The following is a 19,513-nucleotide window of genomic DNA, read 5'->3' as shown; positions in this document are numbered from 1 at the left end:
GTAATGTCAGCCATTAAGATATGCACATGGAATGTGAGGGGTATACATACACCATCCCGACGCTACCAAATCTACTCGTACCTCAAACGACATCACATACAAATTGCCCTCCTACAAGAAACACACCTCGCGCCACGGAACTTCCCACACTACGGCGCAGGTGGCGTGGACAGTTGTATGCTACAGGGTTCTCGTCGTATGCTCGGGGGACGCTTGTATGGGTCAGATCGGGCACTCCATGGACCACACAAGATGTACACATAGACCCAGAGGGCAGGTACGTGGCAGTTAACGGTCGGTTAGACGGCAACCCACTAGTACTGGCCTCAATATATGCGCCCAATGCGGGGTTGACTGATTTCCTTAACCAATTATCACACACGTTGGCCCCTTGGCACGGAATCCCCTGGGTACTCGGCGGGGACTACAATAGCTCCCTGGATCTGGCGCTAGACCGCTCTCACCCTCCACAGCCCAACTCACAGGCACAGAATACTACGAAAGCATTGCAGGCATGGTCCACACAATGGGATCTACATGATGCGTGGCGCACTCGCAATCCAGACACCAGGGTATACTCGTATTACTCGGGAGCGCACGCCCTTCACGTGCGCCTTGATCGATACATGGTGACCAGTGAGATCCTACCTAATGTCACGAATACCTGTTACATGGGCCGCACGCACTCAGACCACAACCCACACCTACTGGATCTGACATGGGAACAACCTCGGCCACCTATACCCACATGGCGGCTGCTGGTATGGCTGATACAACGCGAAAACCGCAAAGCGCCGGTGACAGCGGTTCAAACAACGGCTGGCCAGACGGTGTACACGCAAGTACAAATACACAAGGCCTTTGTGACACACTACGCTGCGCTATATAAGTCCCGACTTCAGACCACACGACCCACCATAACTGCGTATCTGGAAGATGTCACACTGCCCGCCCTGACAGGTGACCAACAAGACGACCTAGGGTCGCCGTTGGCAGCGGAGGAGCTCCGTGAGGCCATCTTTGCCCTCTCGAATGGCAAGGCCCCGGGCCCTGATGGGCTACCAGCGGAATATTACAAGGCATGCTCCGACATCTTGATCCCAGAGCTCCTCAGGGTGTATGCGGCGGCACTAGAGGACATGACCTTACCCCAGTCTATGAATGAAGCAACTCTGGTGTCCCTTCTCAAGCCCGGTAGAGATGGCGCGCTCCTCGGCTCATATAGACCCCTAGCGCTGCTAAACACAGATTATAAAATACTGGCTTCGACACTCGCCCGGTGACTGGCGGGACTGGTGCCGGACTTGGTACACAGGGATCAGAACGGCTTTGTGCCAACCAGATGCACCTCCCACAACATACGGAGGCTGTTCCGAGTGCAGACGTACGCAGTACAGGATTGGCCTAGGTCGGGCTGCCTAGTCCTTGACCTAGAGAAAGCATTCGATTCGGTCGAATGGCCCTACCTGCTGGCCGTGTTGCGTAAATTTGAGCTTGGGGACGACTATATTGAACTCGTGGGATTGCTATACAGACACCCTGTAGTACGAGTCCACACAGGCAAGCTGCTATCTGACGCCATTAGGGTACAACGCGGCACCAGACAAGGCTGCCCACTATCCCCACTACTCTTTTCACTGGCGATTGAACCCCTTGCTGGAATATTGCGCAATAAGGGCGCGCACTGGGGCATCCCGCTAGCGGATGGCGTACACACGGTCTCGCTATATGCGGATGACCTCCTTTTGTATGTCAGGGACCTCACTCAAATCGGAGATCTTCAAAACCTTCGAGACAGTGTCGGGCCTTAGGGTAAACTGGGCCAAGTCAGGGGCGTACTCGTTCAACCCAGACGTCCCAGACCCTGCAATTATGATTAATGGCGAGCGTCTGCCGTGGCACCACACCACGTTCAAGTACCTAGGAGTGTACATCTACAGGGCACCACAGGACATACTGGACGGCAACCTGACACGTGCCATAACGTCCTTGAGGTCCCAAATTGCCTTCTGGAAATCCCTACCGCTCAATGTCCCGAGCAGGGTGACATTGACGAAAATGATCGTTCTCCCCAGACTTCTATATTACTTCGCCAACATACCGGTATATGTACGGGCACACACCTTCAAGGAACTAGCATCCATGACTAGAGACTTGATATGGAACACTGGACGACCCAGAGTGGCCCTGCAAAAACTACATGCGCCAATTGATGAGGGTGGCCTTGCAGTGCCGAACCTTGAACTTTACTATCTGGCAGCCCAGCTACAATGGGTTACTGCCTGGCTCGCGGGAAACCGCCTGGAGGACACTGCCACGAGTACAGATGTGCTGACCATCACACAGGTACATACCCTATTCCACCCCCTGACACACCCGAGGAGAACGGCTCAACTGCACGTAGGTGTGGCGGTGAGGTGTTATAACAGAAGCCTGCGACTCACGAGACTGACCAAACCGTACGCCCCGGCACTCCCACTCCTAGGCACACCCAAGTCCACCTCTATAGTCACTGAAACAGCATTGGAACACTGGACACGCACTGGAGTGGACACCATGGCGGACTTATACGCCGATGGTACCCTGATACCTTTTGAGACGCTGGCCACTGACACGGGTCTCCCACCGGGGCAGTTTCTGCAACACGCCTCCCTGCTTTCAACATTCACACAGCGGTGGGGTAACATCACTGAGGAACTACCAACGCATCAATTGATACAGAGCCTACATGTCATGGGAATCGGTACACATGTAGTGCACTGGCTACATCAAGCACTGCTGTCACACACGCAACACATGTTACAACCACTACGTGACAAATGGGCGGCAGACAAGGGGAGGGACTGGACAGAGTGGAAAATGATACTGTTGGGCCCCAGACGCGTACCACGTAACGCACGCTTCAAACTAATCCAGTTCTATATATTGCATAGAGCGTACCTCACACCCAGTAAAATTAACCAATACTTCCCGGGTGCCGCGGCTAACTGTCCGAGATGTACGTTGGAGGGAGCGGACTTGCTACACATGCTGTGGCAGTGCCCACAGCTTCAGGCGTACTGGAGGACAGTGCTGGAGGTACTAGACAAATGCACAGACATGGTGATACCGCACACATGGGAAGCATGCATACTGGGCCTGTATAAAAGAACCAACTTAAATAAAGTTCCCTCTCGTTTCTGGGACCTTGGCCTCCTCACGGCAAAACGATTGATCACGAAGCACTGGAAGCGAGCTACCCCGCCCCTAACGGACCACTGGCACACATCCCTAGATAACTGGGCGAGAGCGGAAAGCACCACCCTCCATAATGAGGAAACAGCAGGTCTAAGGCAGTTCCCAAATGCGGCACTATGGGATGTAATGCTCAGCTCCTTCCACAGGGAATACCACCTAGCACAGAACCCAGCAGTAGTTACCCAGCCAGTCGGTGCCAACGACTCACCCCCCACCCCTCGCTAATACTCCATGCAGACAGACATGATGATACTCCACACAGCAACCCCCTCATGCCGAATATGCACCACACCTGACCCATTGTCCTCCCCAAAGGTATACTCACTCCGATGGTTCCCATTCAACGGCACGCACACACCCCCCGCATCGATACGTCCTAGACTCGACGAACACGTCACACTATTGACTTAGATGACCATATTCCCCCTTCCCCCTCCCCCCTACATACCCTTTGTCCTTTTCTCTTTCCCTCTCTTCCTCATTGTTTTGTTTGAACAGTTACATCCTCTGTTGCGCTAACACGGTTGGAACATTTGTGATGAAACGTTGCCATGATGTATGAAGCGAAGAACTAATGCATTATGTGAAATGCCCCGAGAACATGACAGACATCTCTGAGATGTAGTACCATACATGTTGTAATATTCATGGTTTTACTCCTCCTGTGCCTCAATAAAGGATATTTAAACAAAAAAAACACTGTACAGGGTCAAAGACCAGCATATAGTCAACAAGTAATAGAATAATTATCTGGTTTGTGGACTGTTAACACATTTTGATATAGTGTTGTATAAAGAAGTGTGTCTTTAGCTCTTTTCTAAATCTTTGGGGCTGCCATGATGGATACGGGGATGTTGTTCCAGATCCTCTGTGCGTAGATGGAAAGGCCTCCTGCTTGTGATTTTCTTTTTTACTGTTCTTCTTAGTTTGCATTCCAATGGTGTCCTGACTTCAGGAATGTCAGGAACCACAAAAGATGGTGAGCTTCTCTGATAGGAAAGTAGTGGTGCTGGTTGTGATGGCTTTGTAAATGATGCATCTGGTTTTGATGATGGTGCAGGTCGGCAAGGGGAGCTCCATCAAGATGGGAGATACGTGATCACATTTCTTCAGGCCCTGAATGAGATGTGCTGCGGCGTGTATGATGCCTTCAAGAGTCGCCAGAATGGAGTCTGGGAGGCTATAGAGTAGGACATTACCAGCACCCAGATGCAGGACCATGAAGCACAGCATTTCTGATGTCGGTTTCTGGAAGACATGGTTTTACTTCTTTAGCAAAGAGAGGGTATCAGGCCGACTTTGTGTTTTTTGCAGTGTGTTCCTTGAGGGTGAGGATGGTGTCCATTTGAATGCAAGTGACCTGGTGAATGTAATGGATGGTTGACTGCGTCAAAGGCTCTGAGAGGGCCAACAATTTCAGGAGGAATGGTCATCTTCATCTGTTTTCAGAAGGATATCATCTACGATGTGTACGTTTACAGTCTCTGGTGCAGCATGGTCTGAAGCCAAACTGGTAGTCTTGGAGGACATGATTTGCATTGATGTGATCTTGGAGTTGAACATATACTGCTTTTTCAATGATCTTGATTATGAATGGTAGCTGAGTGATAGTCCTGTAGTTGGCAATTTCATCAGGGTGTAGTGTAGTTTTCTTTATCAGAGGGAGGATCTGGCATGTCTTGAGACCTTCTGGAAAGATGCCTGTTGTGAGGAAGGCATTGACAGTGGTGGGTAGGGGTGCAAGAGCGTTTGTAGAGCGAACTTTGACGAAGTACAAGGGTGAGACATCATATGAAGTGGTTTTGAGCAAGTTGAGTATCTCTGCTAGTGATTGGACTTTGAAGAATGAATTGTTTTGAAGGATGTTGGTATTGGACATGGAGTTTATAGGGTCAGAGTTGAGTTCATGCATTAGGTTGTCTATGGAGAAATCTTTGATGGATCTGAATGTTTGGTCTACTTTTTTTTAAGTTGATTGTGGTTTGTTGTTAGAACACTGAGCAGGTAGAGATAGATGGCAAAGTGGTTGGTCCATGTTGAGGGTATGAGTGGTATAAATAAGATTGTGGGTGATGTGTAGAAAACAAGGTCGAGTATGTGGCCCTTGGAATGTACTGGTTATGTGGCATGCTCTACCACATTCAGTGTGTTGGAGCTGGCGTCCTTGGCATGGGTTTCCCCTGTATTTTTGCCTTTTCCTCCTGTGTTTTTAATGTGCTTTAGACATCGGTTTTGCTGGTCTAGACGCTTTGGGCACTTGTCCACTGCTGTTCAGTGCCAAAGTGCAAGTGCTCCCTTTGTAAATTGTTGTCATCGATTAGTGTTTCCATAATTGGCTTATTTGGTTTTACTGTTAAGTACCTAGTACAGTGCACTGTGTGTGCCCAGGGCCTGTAAACAAAATGCTGCTAGTTGTCTTGCGGCACTGATTGTGCCACCCACACAAGCAACCTTGCAAAAGGGTCTCAGTCCTGCCATTGCAGTGCCTGTGTGCAGTCTAGTACTGCCATGTCGACCTGGGAAGTGCACGCACTTGCCAGGCCCTAACCTTCCCTTTTCTTACATGTGAGTCGCCCCTAAGATAGGCCCACGGTACCCCTGTGGGCAGGGTGCAGTGTATGTGAAAGGTAGGACATGTCCTGATGTGTGTGGCATGTCCTGATAGTGAAATACTGGGAATTTAGTTTTTCACTATTGAAAGGCTATCAGTCCCATAGGCCAGAATAGGGAGTTTACTTATAACCGTATAAGCATAAAGTGGAGTTTGGTATGGTTGAATTCGAAATGTAAAGATGTATCTTTTAGTAAGGATGATTTTTATATTCTGGGTTTGAAAATACCACTTTTAGGAAGTGGGTATTGTCTTGCTTAGCCATCCAGTGTGTGTCTGCTAGGTTTGTTTATTGACTGTCTGGCTCTGGAGTGAAAGGGGCTGGGGATGTGCAATCTGTTCAGACAGCCACTTGGAGTGAGGGTGGGCGGTGAGTAGTGTCTTGCCTTTCCAGGGTGAGTCAGGACTGGTCTGAATAGACCTGGGCTGCATTCAGAGTAGGGGGAGGAGATTTCTTTCACACCTGAATTGGCCTGGTCAGCCTTGGACAATGCTGTCTCCACCTTCTACCGAGAAGCTGCACCAGAGAGGACAGAATTGGTTTTGGCTGGGCAAAGAGCTTCTCTGCCACCAGAGAACAAAGGAATTTGTGCTATAAAAAGTGGGGCCCAGGCCCTGGACTTTTAGATTACTTCTGGAATTCAAGAGAAACTTCAGCCAAGGAGGAGAGCTTGGAAAACTGAAGGAGAAGTACTTCCCCTTTGCTGTGTGCTGTCTAGGATTGGCCTGCAGTGGCGGTTTCTGCCAAGGAGAGAATAAGGACTATGCTGTGTGTTGTGTCTCCTGCTTGAGGAAGATCTCCAAGGGCTTGAAGTAAAGCTTGCCTCCTGTTTTGAAGTCTCTGGGATACAAAGACTTCTCCACCTGCTCCCCTGCTGGGAGTTATGACCTGCCAGGAGGTACCTGTTGCTGAATTGGGCCTCTGGAGGTTGTTCCTGCTGTTGGAGCTGGAAAAGATACACAACTTCAAGAAGCGGAACACATCCGCACCTGTTTCCTACGCATTGCTGAAGAAACCAACACAGCACCTGCCTGCGGCTTGAGAAATCGCTGCATGGTGCATCGAGTACACCGATCTACGAAGTCCGAGATCACTGCACCGATTCCAATGCAAACCCTGCTGTGCGGCTGCAAAAACCAACGCATCGTGGGACCATGGCTTCAGATTAGATTTCAGTAGAGTTTAGTTTTAGACTTCTGAATGAGGGTGGATCAGGTCTTGAGTCATTTTGTCTCTTTGGCAGCTGAGCAGTTTGGGTATATTTGTGTGTCGTTGTGAATCAAAGTTAGTTTTCCAATCTTAAGCACTTTGGTGAAGATGTCTTGAGCGAGAGAGGTGCTTACAATGTTGAGATATGATGTCAATTCTTCTGTGTGGAGGGACTGCACAGTGTTTGATAACAGGATTTCATCCTCAAAGGATGCAGCTTGTGAGTTGTTACGATGTCCGTAAGTTGTATGGTAGACAATGCTTTGATGGTGTTACATCTGAGGGTGCATGATGACATGGAACGTAGGTTGTGATCTGTTTCATGCTGTTGATGATTGGGTATATTAAAAGAAATGCATAGCTTTATATCTGTTTTTAATTTTTTTTAATATTTTCTGTTACAGTTGCATAAGTGCATGTTTTCCGAAGACCGAAGCATCTCATGAAGCTTATTGGATGGAGATGATCACAGATTTGACGACACTGAAGGGATATATAAATGTGAGAACAGTTGTTCTATTTATTTTTCTTTTGTCTAGTCTAACCTAGCCTGTATGTTTCATGGTTCACAGTGCTGTATTTTTACTTCGTTGCTCTATGCTGGATTGTCTGAGTAAGAATATGATTGGTGGTCGGGCCTAGACAGTGTTCCTTTGACAATCCTCCAAACCCATACACTTTCTGTAAACAATGATTGCCGCTAAGGTGTCCATGTCAATTCAGAGTTCTAAAATGTGTAAAGGTTCTAGCACTAGTGTTCATCTTTCAGTTTTGCTACAATAGGAGTTTTTGCCAGTAGCTGTTTTCATTTGGCCTCAAAGTAACTTCACTCTAACGTCTTGAATTAACAGTTAAGTGAATGTCCTTTTTTCCCATCAGATCATAAAGTAAGTTGTGTTTACATTGTCCATAGGCTGTTCCTAAGTTAGATGGAAAAAGAATGTTAAGGACCTAGTGCACAATTACAAATGAGCCCGAAATGATGTTGCAAACTTGAAGGAGGGACATTATTGTACTCCCAAGGTTTCATCAAAGCGATAATTTTCGCATAAAATAAAATTAGTAAAAAAAACTCTGACTGAGGTGGTCAAACTGTGGCCAGGACTGCTCTCCAGGCTTGTCCAAGGCTTTCATAACCTAGTTCCTCTTTTGTGTGATTAGGACTAGTATTTAATCAGTTCTCAGACTCTGCCTATGTTGCCATTTCCAGTAGATTTACCAGGTTTTGCCACCGGTTCGACATTTTCTGCTCCAGAAGTAGTCTACTATGCATCCCCTTCATAGATGGCCCCCAAGGCCCTCTGGCTTCTGAAAGACTTACACCAGCCCTAACTTTTTTCAAGATAAATTGCACTGCTCCATCTGAAAGCTATTATTTGGCCTTCTGCTGCTCTCCCATCACATTATGGCCTTAAGATGAGGAATACTTGCTGCAAGCATTTTCTGGTGATTGTATTTATGGACCTTGGTTCTCTCTGCATCTAACAAATGGGGTAACTCTTCGACTTTTTCTAGTCTTCAGAAGAGTTGCTGTGGACTTGGTCTTGCAATAAATAGCACTGCCTGAGAGATCCCGTGTTCTTATCCACCCATGACTGTTGAGGAGGTTGCCCAAGGTACCCAATGAGACACCTTCTTTGACCTGACTTATACTAATTTTATCCCGGTAATCAGGCCTAGGTGTGATCCATAGTAATCCAACCAGTTTGACCAGATGACTTTTTGCCTTTCTTTGATGTCTCAGGGATTGGAGACTCCATATGCAAGCCTATAACAGGCATTCTCCAAGCTTCTTGTGGAGCCTCTTTATATTCAAGTACACCCTAATCTACCCATCTCCAAGGTACAGTATTGTTTTTTCTTTTGTAACTCTTTTGTGACACTAGAGGCATTTCCACTCGGAGTTATGCCTCTGTGATTACCAGGGGTACATTATATCTCCAATGATTTTGTAACAGTTTATTTCCGCAGGAGCCCTTTTGTTTTTTTTCTAACCTTTGCCTGAGACGCCCCGCAGGCATCCATCACACAGTTGTTTGCTTCACTGGCACTCTCTTAAGCCCAGTCTACCATTGAGGATAAGTGAGAGAATGAGGGACTGGTTTTAAGTTTGATGGAAAAGGTAGTGTCCATCAGGATGGGAGAGGACATTACCTTTGATAGAGCAGAGATTTATCCTACCAAATTTGTGACAAGAGAACACAATTTTGACAATACTTTACATAAATGATGACACATGTGTTAGGTTTCCACGTTTTAAAAAAAATGACAATATGCAACTCTGATTCAGATACTACATTGGAAAAGCATGCAGAATGTTAGAATAAGCTCATGCTATATGTTCACTCTAATAGATGTGAATCTTTAACACATTTAATGACATTGATCTCATGGTTTGAATAATGTGATATTAATAATAATTGAGATGCCATATCCAAAATTAACGTTTCATGTGTAAGAAATTAAAAGCTATCTATTGTTGTAACATGCACACTTAAAATTGATGTCTGAAAATTGCTGGAGGCAAGGAACGCGGCATCAGGTGGTTTTCAAGCCATAGTATATGTGCAAACAGGGCGTCCCCACCCCAAGTCAACGCCCGGTATGGTGGCAACAATCGCACCGCCCTAGAGCCAGCCCTCAGAGCTTATTGCATGACTTGCAGAAAACCCCTGCCAAAGTGAATTATTGTGTGTAACTGTTGAAACTGCTGCTGGAACTCAAACACTAGAATCAAAATTGTCGCCAAGATTGTAATGAGCAAATGAGCATTTAATTGACTTACTTTTCTACAACTGGTCTTGTAGGAGACTGATAAATGGGTGTTTTTAACCAATAACATGCACCACACTGGATAATGGGATAGCACAGAACAGCACACTGCTTCTACCAAACATTTCAAGGATGCTCAAGAAACCCATGATGACTGTGTTAAAAATGGAAATTAAAATGAAAATTAGTGAAATATGCTTCGTTTGTAGGCCTCGCCTAGGCAGCGCGCATGCACTGCTCTAGGAGATGACATTTTGGAATTGATCTGCCCTTTTCAAGCACGCGTGTTTGTGCTGGCATCCACCTTGCGGGACCGAACAGCAGCGCACATGGGCCATCTGTGCGCTTGTGTTTGATTTGTGGTTGTCTGCCTGTCTCCGCTTTCCTTTTGTCAGCAGCCTGACATGTTGTAAAACTTGTGCTGCTGATTGCCATATGGCAGCCATGTAATCAATCGCTCATCTTTCCCAGATGCTTTTTGTGATTGCAACTCTGTATTGTGCTTTTCGCACTTGATGGCTTAGCTTACAGGCAGCCTGACTTTTCTGACAGCAAGATTGTGCTGAGGGGACTGAATTCAGGCACACCTTCTTCGTTATGAAATTAATATTGACCAACACAAATCAACGTGGCCTTTATGCACTATTTACAGTTGGAAAAGTGCTTTCCCTGTTTGAAGCACTGTATGTAAACAGTTTTGCATTGGCACTGGAGGGTGATGGCAGGCTGTGATTTTTTTTATTGTCACACGTATATGCTTGAAACCTTTTTTAGTGTCACATTACACCTCACCGTTCGTGCTGCGGAATATTTTTTGTTGGTTATATAGAGCTCAAACTGTCGAACTGTCTGTCTCGAGGTGCTAACTTACCATTTGTAAGCATTAACAGTATACAAAATATGCCCAAACTATCGACAGCATATAAAGCAATAACAATACTAACCGTTTTATAGAAGAAAGTTACCTACGCTTCAAGCTGACCTCAGCGTAAGCTGGTTCTTCAAAAAGTGCCAGGGTTACCAGATGCAACGTCACTGCTCTTTGATCCCCGACAGCTTCAAAGGAAGCGCTAACCTGGTGGAATCACATGATGTGCTACCCATCTTCAGACTCTTAAGATTTACTGAGGGGAGTGGACGAGAGGTGTAAGCAAGTTTGCATGTTTTGCTTACGTGGATTTCAGCTGCTTTCCACGACAGTGACGTTCACCCCAGAAGGGAGCCTATATTTTCAATACATTCCATCATTCGTGGATGCATGTTTACAAGCTGCATTGTGGCTGTGCCTGTAGTCACAGTGCTGCACGAGAGACGTTTTTTTTCTCTGACACACACAGCCCCAACAAAGACTGAGTGTGGCCGCGAGCAAACGGCGTGACACCGGGCAGGCCCAGCCTGGCTCCAGGATCTGTAAACGGGCGCCACATTCCAGGCTGTCATCATGCAGAGAGCAGCTCCTCTCTGATCCGAGGCAGGAAGATGCCGGCTTTGTGCTGCCTGCCATCACACTGACTACACTTGAAACATGATGATCCTGTTTACAGACATACATACCAGAATAATATAAACACTACACTATGGGCATCATGGTTGGTGTAGACCAACCCACACACTGGGGAAAAATTTCAAAAGTTTTGTCATGTGAGAAATGGAGGCAGACTCGAAATACTGCACTATCTGCCTTATGCCATCAATTCATCCCGACACATGGACTATAAATATTGTACTATTTGTATAATAAAGTTAATGCAACCAGACCCAACTCTGCACTTTTGGTATCATATACTTCCACAGCAATAACAACTGCATAAATGTTTCCTAAGGTAAGCATACATCACGCTGCATGACCGAGTATGTAGTCACTGTATAGCTCTTCAATCCCTGGCAGTACAGCACCCAGGATAATGTGCTGCCTGGCTAAACACTTATAAAGGTCCAAAGGCGAGACATATTGGATTTGCTAATGCTTGTTTTTCTTGCTGTTAGAACAGCACTGCACAGTAATTAGAGTTGTTTCCACTGACAGGACGCACCCAAGAACATAAGTGTTTCTCTCCAGCAGTTGTGCACCGTTGTAGCCTATTGAACTGAAGAAAGTGTCAGGAATGGCTACCCAGAAGCGCTGAAACAAGTCGACAAGGAAGCCATTCAGGGTCTCTATGTCAACTCTATTATTTTCAGTCTTGTGGTCGGGAGTTAATAATGAAGAAATACCAGCACCTGACCCATACACAATGTTGGTCTAGGTTGCACGGTACAGTAAGGGACAAAATGCATGTATACATAACCGGACCCCACACAGTTCCACCTGACTGACAGGTTGCATGACACCAGAAAGGGCTCTTAGAAGCTTACCAGTTCTAGATAGGGAATCCAGTGATGAATTATCCCACATTATTTGGGTAAGGATAAATCATCCAGTAAGATAAATTTCATGGTGGGTAATCCCACTGGGTGTAGGTAACCAATAATAGGGGAGTTGTATGTTTATTTAAAGGAAGAGATAAGTTAGGGGCAGCTATCATCATCCGATCAAAATGTGACCTGAAGATGCACCCTTCCATAAGAAAGTATCAGAAAAAATATCTTAACAAAGTGCATGTGGCTCCTGAGGTTCACAATTGCAGTTACTGAGAGAGTCAATTCTTTTACAATATCAGCTTTTTCCTTCGCATATACCATTTTCCTGAATATGCTCAAGGCAGTCCTATGCTCCAGAAATGAAGGTCTGCGGATGAAGTGACCTGAGCGGGCTGACTGTCTAGCTGTGAGCGCACCTATTCTACTGGGCGGAATGGCAGGAGAGACCATGAGCCCTCACACTGTGGAGTAGAATCTGGGCAACACAGAGGACGTGAATCTGCAGAGGGCTCTATTCACCCCCCCCAAAACACATATGGGCAGGGCCATCCTGATCTCAGCTGCCGGGTGGGAGCCATCACTACAGAGCTCGCTCAGATCATTATTTGGAGCAAACTGACACAGGCAGTAGATTTCAGTAGACGTTCAGGCTTCCAATAAAGTGTCTTTTCTGTTGTACCGGGAGCTCCAGTGAGTCACAGCGTGCAACGTATTGCATGACATAACCAAAAGACACAAAATAAATGGTTAAATAGATGGGAGTTGGAAAAGGAAAAGTCTACCCTGTCTACCACGTACAAGCAACACTGGCCATCTTTGAAGCAGGTTCAGCAAATTATGTATGGGGCGGTCATAATTCAGCTGATATATTGCGGTCAGATCTTCTCATATTGCTTTACACAAAATAGCTTTTTGGACTTGGGTGGTAACCAGTCTCCAAGAAGACAAGACGTCAATATTAGCCTTGGACAGTAGTGGTTCAGTCTTACAAGAGTTAACCGTATAATCTTAATGCCAATACATTGCTCTCTCATGTCTATGGCTCTGTACTAATCCAATTTCTTAAAAACAGTGCTGCGCTTTCTTCATAAAATGAGAAGGTGATTGTGTCTGTAATCAGAGGGGTAAATTGTTTGATGACTCAACATTTATAACCAGAGATTCTGTTGTTATGTTATGTTAGTATGATTTCTAAAGCGCGCAAATACCCTGGGGTGTCTTGGCGTTGAACTGGAATGTAAACCCTGAGAAGGTAGGAAGGAGGTGGAGTTAATTTAAAAAAAAACAAGTTTTCAATTGTTTTCTGAAGAAGAGGAGAGAGTTGGTCTCTCTCATGTGTGCAGGGAGTGTATTCCATAGCTTGGCCGCGCAATAGCTAATACTACGGCCTCCCCAGCTCACAGTTCGGATGCTTGGTACCAACATTAATTTGGCATTGGTAGATCTGAACTGTCTGCCTGGGTGGTACCATGAGAAGAGGTTTTTCAAAGGTACGGGTCCTATTTTATTCAATGGTTTATATGCAAGGCAGAGTGCCCTAAACTTAATACATTGCGCCACAGGCAACCAGTGGAGCTTCTGTATCTCCTCTTTGATTGATTGGTACTTAGGTATGTTCAGTAAAAGCCTAACTGCAGTATTCTGCACCATCTGAAGTCTTTTCAGATGTTGTTTCTGTAGCCCGAGGTATAGGGCATTACAATAATATAATTTTGACAGCTCCAAAGTTGTTATGACCGTTCTCCTGAGATCTTTGGGAATGTAAGGCATTACCTTCTTAAGTTTCCTTATCAGATAGAATGAGGCTGAAACTGTGGCGTTGGTTTATTGGGAGTAGGTAAGTTTGCTGTCCGTCAGCACCCCAAGAGTTTTGGCCTTCTCTTCTGGATTTCGGAGCTGTCCAATTTCGGCCGGCCACCATAATCCATCCCATTTAGGGTGAAGGTTACCAAAGATCACCACTTTGGTTTTATCCGAGTTCAGCTTTACACAATGTCTTCCCATCCAGTCTAATCTTATGCTATATCCTGACTGAGATGCTAATCTTATGCTATATCCTGACTTAATCAATGGGCATGTATTGATGACTTTTATTCAATTTGCGTTCTTCTGGAAGGGTGAATGTGTGTTTTTGTGTGTCTGATCCCTCATTCATGGTTATCGTTTTGCTTCCAAACTGATGTGTTCTTTTCACTGAATTTTGCAAGACAAGCAAATTTTGGACTTTCACTCATGATTTAAATTTCCATTCTCTTAACTTTCGTTTTTCTTTTTTTGTTTCAGGGTTCTGATGCAATTTTATATTCTGGTACATCAATTAAAGACAAGGTAAATTTAATAAACCATTTACCCAAACTACTATTTACAATGTTTCTTAGTTTGTGTGCAGCCTCAAAAGCACCTCTTCGCCTACTAGTGTTGCAAATAATACAATACTTGCAACATACAAACTAGTTAAAGCCATATTTTCAGGATACCTTATAAGATACATTCAGTAACTCTATATGGAAATCATTTGCATAATGTAAATGTATGTGTCTTGTAAAGCGCACTGCTGCCCTGAAGCGTCGTGGCGCTGTAGACCGCTGGGGAACCCGTCCTGGCTATCCCTGTGGAGAAGTGTGGCTCAGGGGTTAGAGGCAGCAGACCCGGAAGCTGAGATCGGTCCTGGACCAGGGTTCAATTCCCCGCCTCGGCGGGGTCTTGGGCTAAAAATACCACGGACTCGATAATTCTCGCCCCGGTGCCTCCTCGACTCACGGGTTCACACTCTGCGACTCTGGGCAATAGCTTGCTTAATCTCCACAACGGCCCCTCGCGGCGGGATGCCTGACTTTCACCTTGTGGATACCCTGCTATCTCACAGGGGAATACCAGGAAGGGTTCCCTAAGCAAGCGCCGGGACACCCACTGCGGGTAGCTGTGCGCTATATAAGCTCAACTACATTTACATTTACATTTACATTTGTTGCAAATAATACAATACTTGCAACATACAAACTAGTTAAAGCCATATTTTCAGGATACCTTATAAGATACATTCAGTAACTCTATATGGAAATCATTTGCATAATGTAAATGTATGTGTCTTGTAAAGCGCACTGCTGCCCTGAAGCGTCGTGGCGCTGTAGACCGCTGGGGAACCCGTCCTGGCTATCCCTGTGAGATGGTCCCTACTGGGTATCTCCAAGGTGAAACCAGGCATCCCCGGCGAATGTGGGGGGCCGTTGTAGAGATGAGGCAAGCTAATGCCCAGAGTTGCCAAGTGTGATCCCTGGTTAGAGTAGGCACCGAGGCGAGAATTATCGAGTCCGCTGACCCTGGTCCAGGACCCTGCCGCGTCAGGAATTGAACCCTGGTCCCGGGCCGTTCTCTGCTTCCGGGTCTGCCGCCTCTAACCAGTGAGCCACATCACTCCACTAATGAATGACTGCTCTGAATATAAGGCATCGAACCAAGTCTCCAACACATATGTTGAACACCCCTGCCATACATGCTTCTCGGCCACTCATAACTTCCCACTCCCCACAGCATAGGTCATGGCAACTGCCTTTTGAACACATGACTGATCACACCCTACCACAACACAACTAGCCGAGAACAGTGGACAAATACTTAACAACATCGAGGTGCCCGAGTATGTCATCATACCTTTTGAATTTGTAGACTAGGTAAATATTTAATTGAGATAAATCTGGGGACTCTAGGACCTCAACTTTGGAATACTCCCCAAACTTCTTTACCTGCTAATTTAAAATAGAACCTCCTCATGAGCTGCTTACCTGAACATGTGTACTTTCAGGTGTAATGTTGTGAAACTGACAGCCTGGGAACTAATGTACCAATTTATGGTTGCAAAGCCTGTGATTTGCAAAATCACAGGATTTGCTACCATAAAATCGCTTTTAAATCTACTAAACCCATTTTGCAATTCATGTAACACTTGCTGAACAAAATGGGTAAAGAAAGGCATAGCAGATCGTTATTGAAAAGAGGGTGTGCAGGGCATCCTTCGAAATACAGATTTGTTGTCATATGTATCAGTGTTTTGCGACTGTACTTTGGTCACATAACACTGAAAAAGCTGTATACACCGGAGTTGGGAACGCCCACCTTCCATTTTTTTAATGTAAACAAAATTTTGTTGGCAAGCTGGCAGTTATAATCCTCAAACAAACTTAAGAAAAAAAATTGCTCTTTAAAGGAGCTCAGTTTCCTTTAAAAAACAAACGTTTACTTTATTTAAATGCGGTCAAACACGTTGTAGCCTGCTGACCCTAACAGGCCACAGACCCTGTGATGGCATCCAACCGTAGTGCGTCACAATTTGCAAACAGCCTCTTGTATATTGATATATTAGGTCGATTCGACAAACTGAATTTGAAAATGTAGGGACCGGGCCTATTAATATATAGGTCAAATCACAACATTCTTATCCATTAGCAAAAAGTTGGTGCACAATTTGCAACCACTTTTTGCAAAAGTAAATTACGTCCTGCAGGATCCTAATTGGCTTTTTCCCACCCTCACCTTTGTTGGTATATTCATATAGATCGGAAAAATAGGTGCAGGATAGCCCCTGCTTCTATCAAGTAAGCTAGGCAAGTCACCCAATAACTTGTGAGCCACAAATTTCAGAAGGTGTTTATCCCATGACAAAAGACAGCAATGGATCAGCAATCCAACTTTGCAGTGCGTTTATTACATATGGCTCTTTTTAATGGTATACCTGACCCTAAATAAAAGTTTTTTTCCAAAGCACAAGTAGTAGACGCACTATTTTAATACCACCATGCTTCATGCAGATAAGTCATTATCTGGAAAAAGACCCAAACATTCTATCCGACCATAATACTACATAAAAGCATATTAAAAACGAAAAACATCCTAACTTGATGATGTCGAGGAGAGTGATGGAAAAAAAGTCACTGGAACTTCTGGACTTTCTCGGAGTTACTATGTGAGCAAGTTACAGTCTGAGTTAGTCAAGGAGAATCCCAAGGTTTCGGGGTGTTTCTACAGAAGGTGGTAGCCATTGCGGCTTTACAGTATCCCAGCCCAAGCCTACGCTTCTGTTCAAACTTTACCATGCATCTGAAGGTAGTTTGCATGGCTGCTGATCAGCATATCTTGGAGTGGTCCAAATTAATATATTGGTGATAACTAAAATAGACTTTTATCTTCTTCACTAATTGTTTTTAATCTCGCACTTATTAAAGGCTATTTAACCTCATTGATGTTTCTTCCTGCAATGCCTTTGGGAGGTTAACGGCCATGTGATCTAACTTATTGTGATTTTATCAGGGGTCATTAGGAATGTGAAATCCCTTCTGCTACACAGAGCACTTATTGCATCCTGTATCTCTTGCCCATTTCTATCCAAAAGCTCAGTTCAAGTGAGTTGTCTTTCTGAAAGGTCTAACATCATGTGCTGCTTAGGTGCCATGAAAGGACCGGTATTTTTGTTCCTGCATTTAAACCACTTGCCATTGACTTATATTCAAGGCCTCTTGAATTATGCAATTTTGCGGCCGTGTTTTCTGCCTAGTTATGGAATTTCTGGACTTGCCAAAAAATCCATCATCATAATTTTCTGCTCTTAACAAAAGAAAAGCAAGTTTTGTTTCTAACTTCGATAGATCAAAAGTTACCAAAACGATCAACCGCGTGTGTTGGTGTGCAGTGGCAAGCTTTTTGTCATTAGGTGTTACGCGACAATTATTGAGGGGAGACATTTGGCTTTACTGTGTTAACATGTGCAAAAATGGTAAAATCATGAAGTAATACTGATTCAGAATGTGCTGCGTTAACCCACATAATTCGCCTTTTCTTGAAACATAACCCAGTCTACCCTGTTGCCTAATTTAGTCCTCCTACCACATAATTCCAGTGGCCCTGCTTATACTGAACAGTTATTTCCTATACCAGTGGTTCCCAAACTTTTTTGACCCGTGGCTCCCTTGACCTTATTGGCAGTTGGCCGTGGCTCCCCACCATTTTTTTACCCGCGCACCGGGGTGCCGCGGCGCACCCTTTGGGAACCACTGGTCTACATGAAGAATCAAGTCTAGACGTGATGAAGGATTCAGAGAGTAGCCATCACGGTCATAAAACTTTATTCGCAATCACAAAGATCTTATAAAGTACATCTCAATGCATAAAGCACTCCCACTAAAAGTAACCAGGCTAGAGAAAGGCTCAACGAGCTCTGTGGTGTTACAAGAAGTTTACGTGAGGAAGTTTACGTGAGGTGGGCTCTGATCATGGGCATCCGCAGAAATGTTTTCGTGGGGGGGGGGCACATTTTTAACTTCATCACCATCCCCCTTGCACCCTTTAACCCTCTGCCTTACACCCTTCTCCCCCTCCACCTTGCACCCTTCTCCCCCCCCTTGTACCCTACTCCACCTCCGCCTTGAACCCTTTTCTACCTTGCACCATTCTCCCCTCTGCCTTGCACCCTTCTCCCCTCTGCCTTGCACCCTTCTCCCCTCTGCCTTGCACCCTTCTCCCCTTTGCCTTGCACCCTTCTCCCCTTTGCCTTGCACCCTTCTGCCCTTTGCCTTGCACCCTTCTGCCCTCTGCCTTGCACCCTTCTCCTCTTTGCCTTGCACCCTTCTCTACCTTGCACCCTTCTCCCCTCTGTCTTGCACCCTTCTCCCCCTCCCCGTTGCACCATTCTTCCCTCCTCCTTGCACCCTTCTCTCCTCTGCCTTGCACCCTTCTCCCCTCTGCCTTGCACCCTTCTCCTCTCTGCCTTGCACCCTTCTCCTCTCTACCATGCACCCTTCTCCTCTCTACCATGCACCCTTCTCCTCTCTGCCTTGCACCCTTTTCCCCTCTGCCGTGCACCCTTCTCGGCCACCCCCTTGCACCCTTCCCACCCAATGGAGGGGGCTTCCACCTGAAACAATGGCGCCATTTCAAAAGCATGATGGACTGCCAGTGCCTAAAAATGAATGTGTCCGTCTGTAATGCAACTGGTGCCAAAGCTCTCCACCAGGCCCCCCACCCTGCACCCACCCACCCAACGCTCTCCACCAGGCCCCTGACCCCGCACCCACCCGCTTAACGCTCTCCACCAGACCCCTCACCCTGCACTCACCCTATGCTCTCCACCAGGCCCGTAACCCTGCCCCCGCCCACCCAACGCTCTCCACCAGGACCCTGACCCTGCACCCACCCACCCAATGCTCCCCACCAGGCCTCTCACCCTGCACCCACCCACCCAACGCTCTCCACCAGGCCTCTCACCATGCACCCACCCACCCAACGCTCTCCACCAGGCCCCTGACCCTGCACCCACCCACCCAATGCTTTCC

The 19,513-nt window shown here is 46.1% G+C and overlaps 1 protein-coding gene across 1 annotated transcript in view; it reads left to right on the top strand.

Moving 5' to 3' along the window:
* Positions 1-19,513, top strand: part of IL15 (interleukin 15) — a 474,997-nt gene that overhangs the window by 358,433 nt on the left and 97,051 nt on the right. The window contains exons 4-5 of the mRNA XM_078676859.1: positions 7,463-7,559; positions 14,475-14,519. Of these exons, the coding sequence (XP_078532985.1) occupies positions 7,463-7,559; positions 14,475-14,519 (142 nt within the window). The remainder of the gene's footprint in view (positions 1-7,462; positions 7,560-14,474; positions 14,520-19,513) is intronic.

This window comes from Lissotriton helveticus, chromosome 2_1 (assembly GCF_964261635.1).
Source record: "Lissotriton helveticus chromosome 2_1, aLisHel1.1, whole genome shotgun sequence".
NCBI lineage: Eukaryota > Metazoa > Chordata > Amphibia > Caudata > Salamandridae > Lissotriton > Lissotriton helveticus.
Note: the sequence above shows the minus strand (reverse complement) of the source record. Positions and strands in the feature narration are given on the sequence as shown.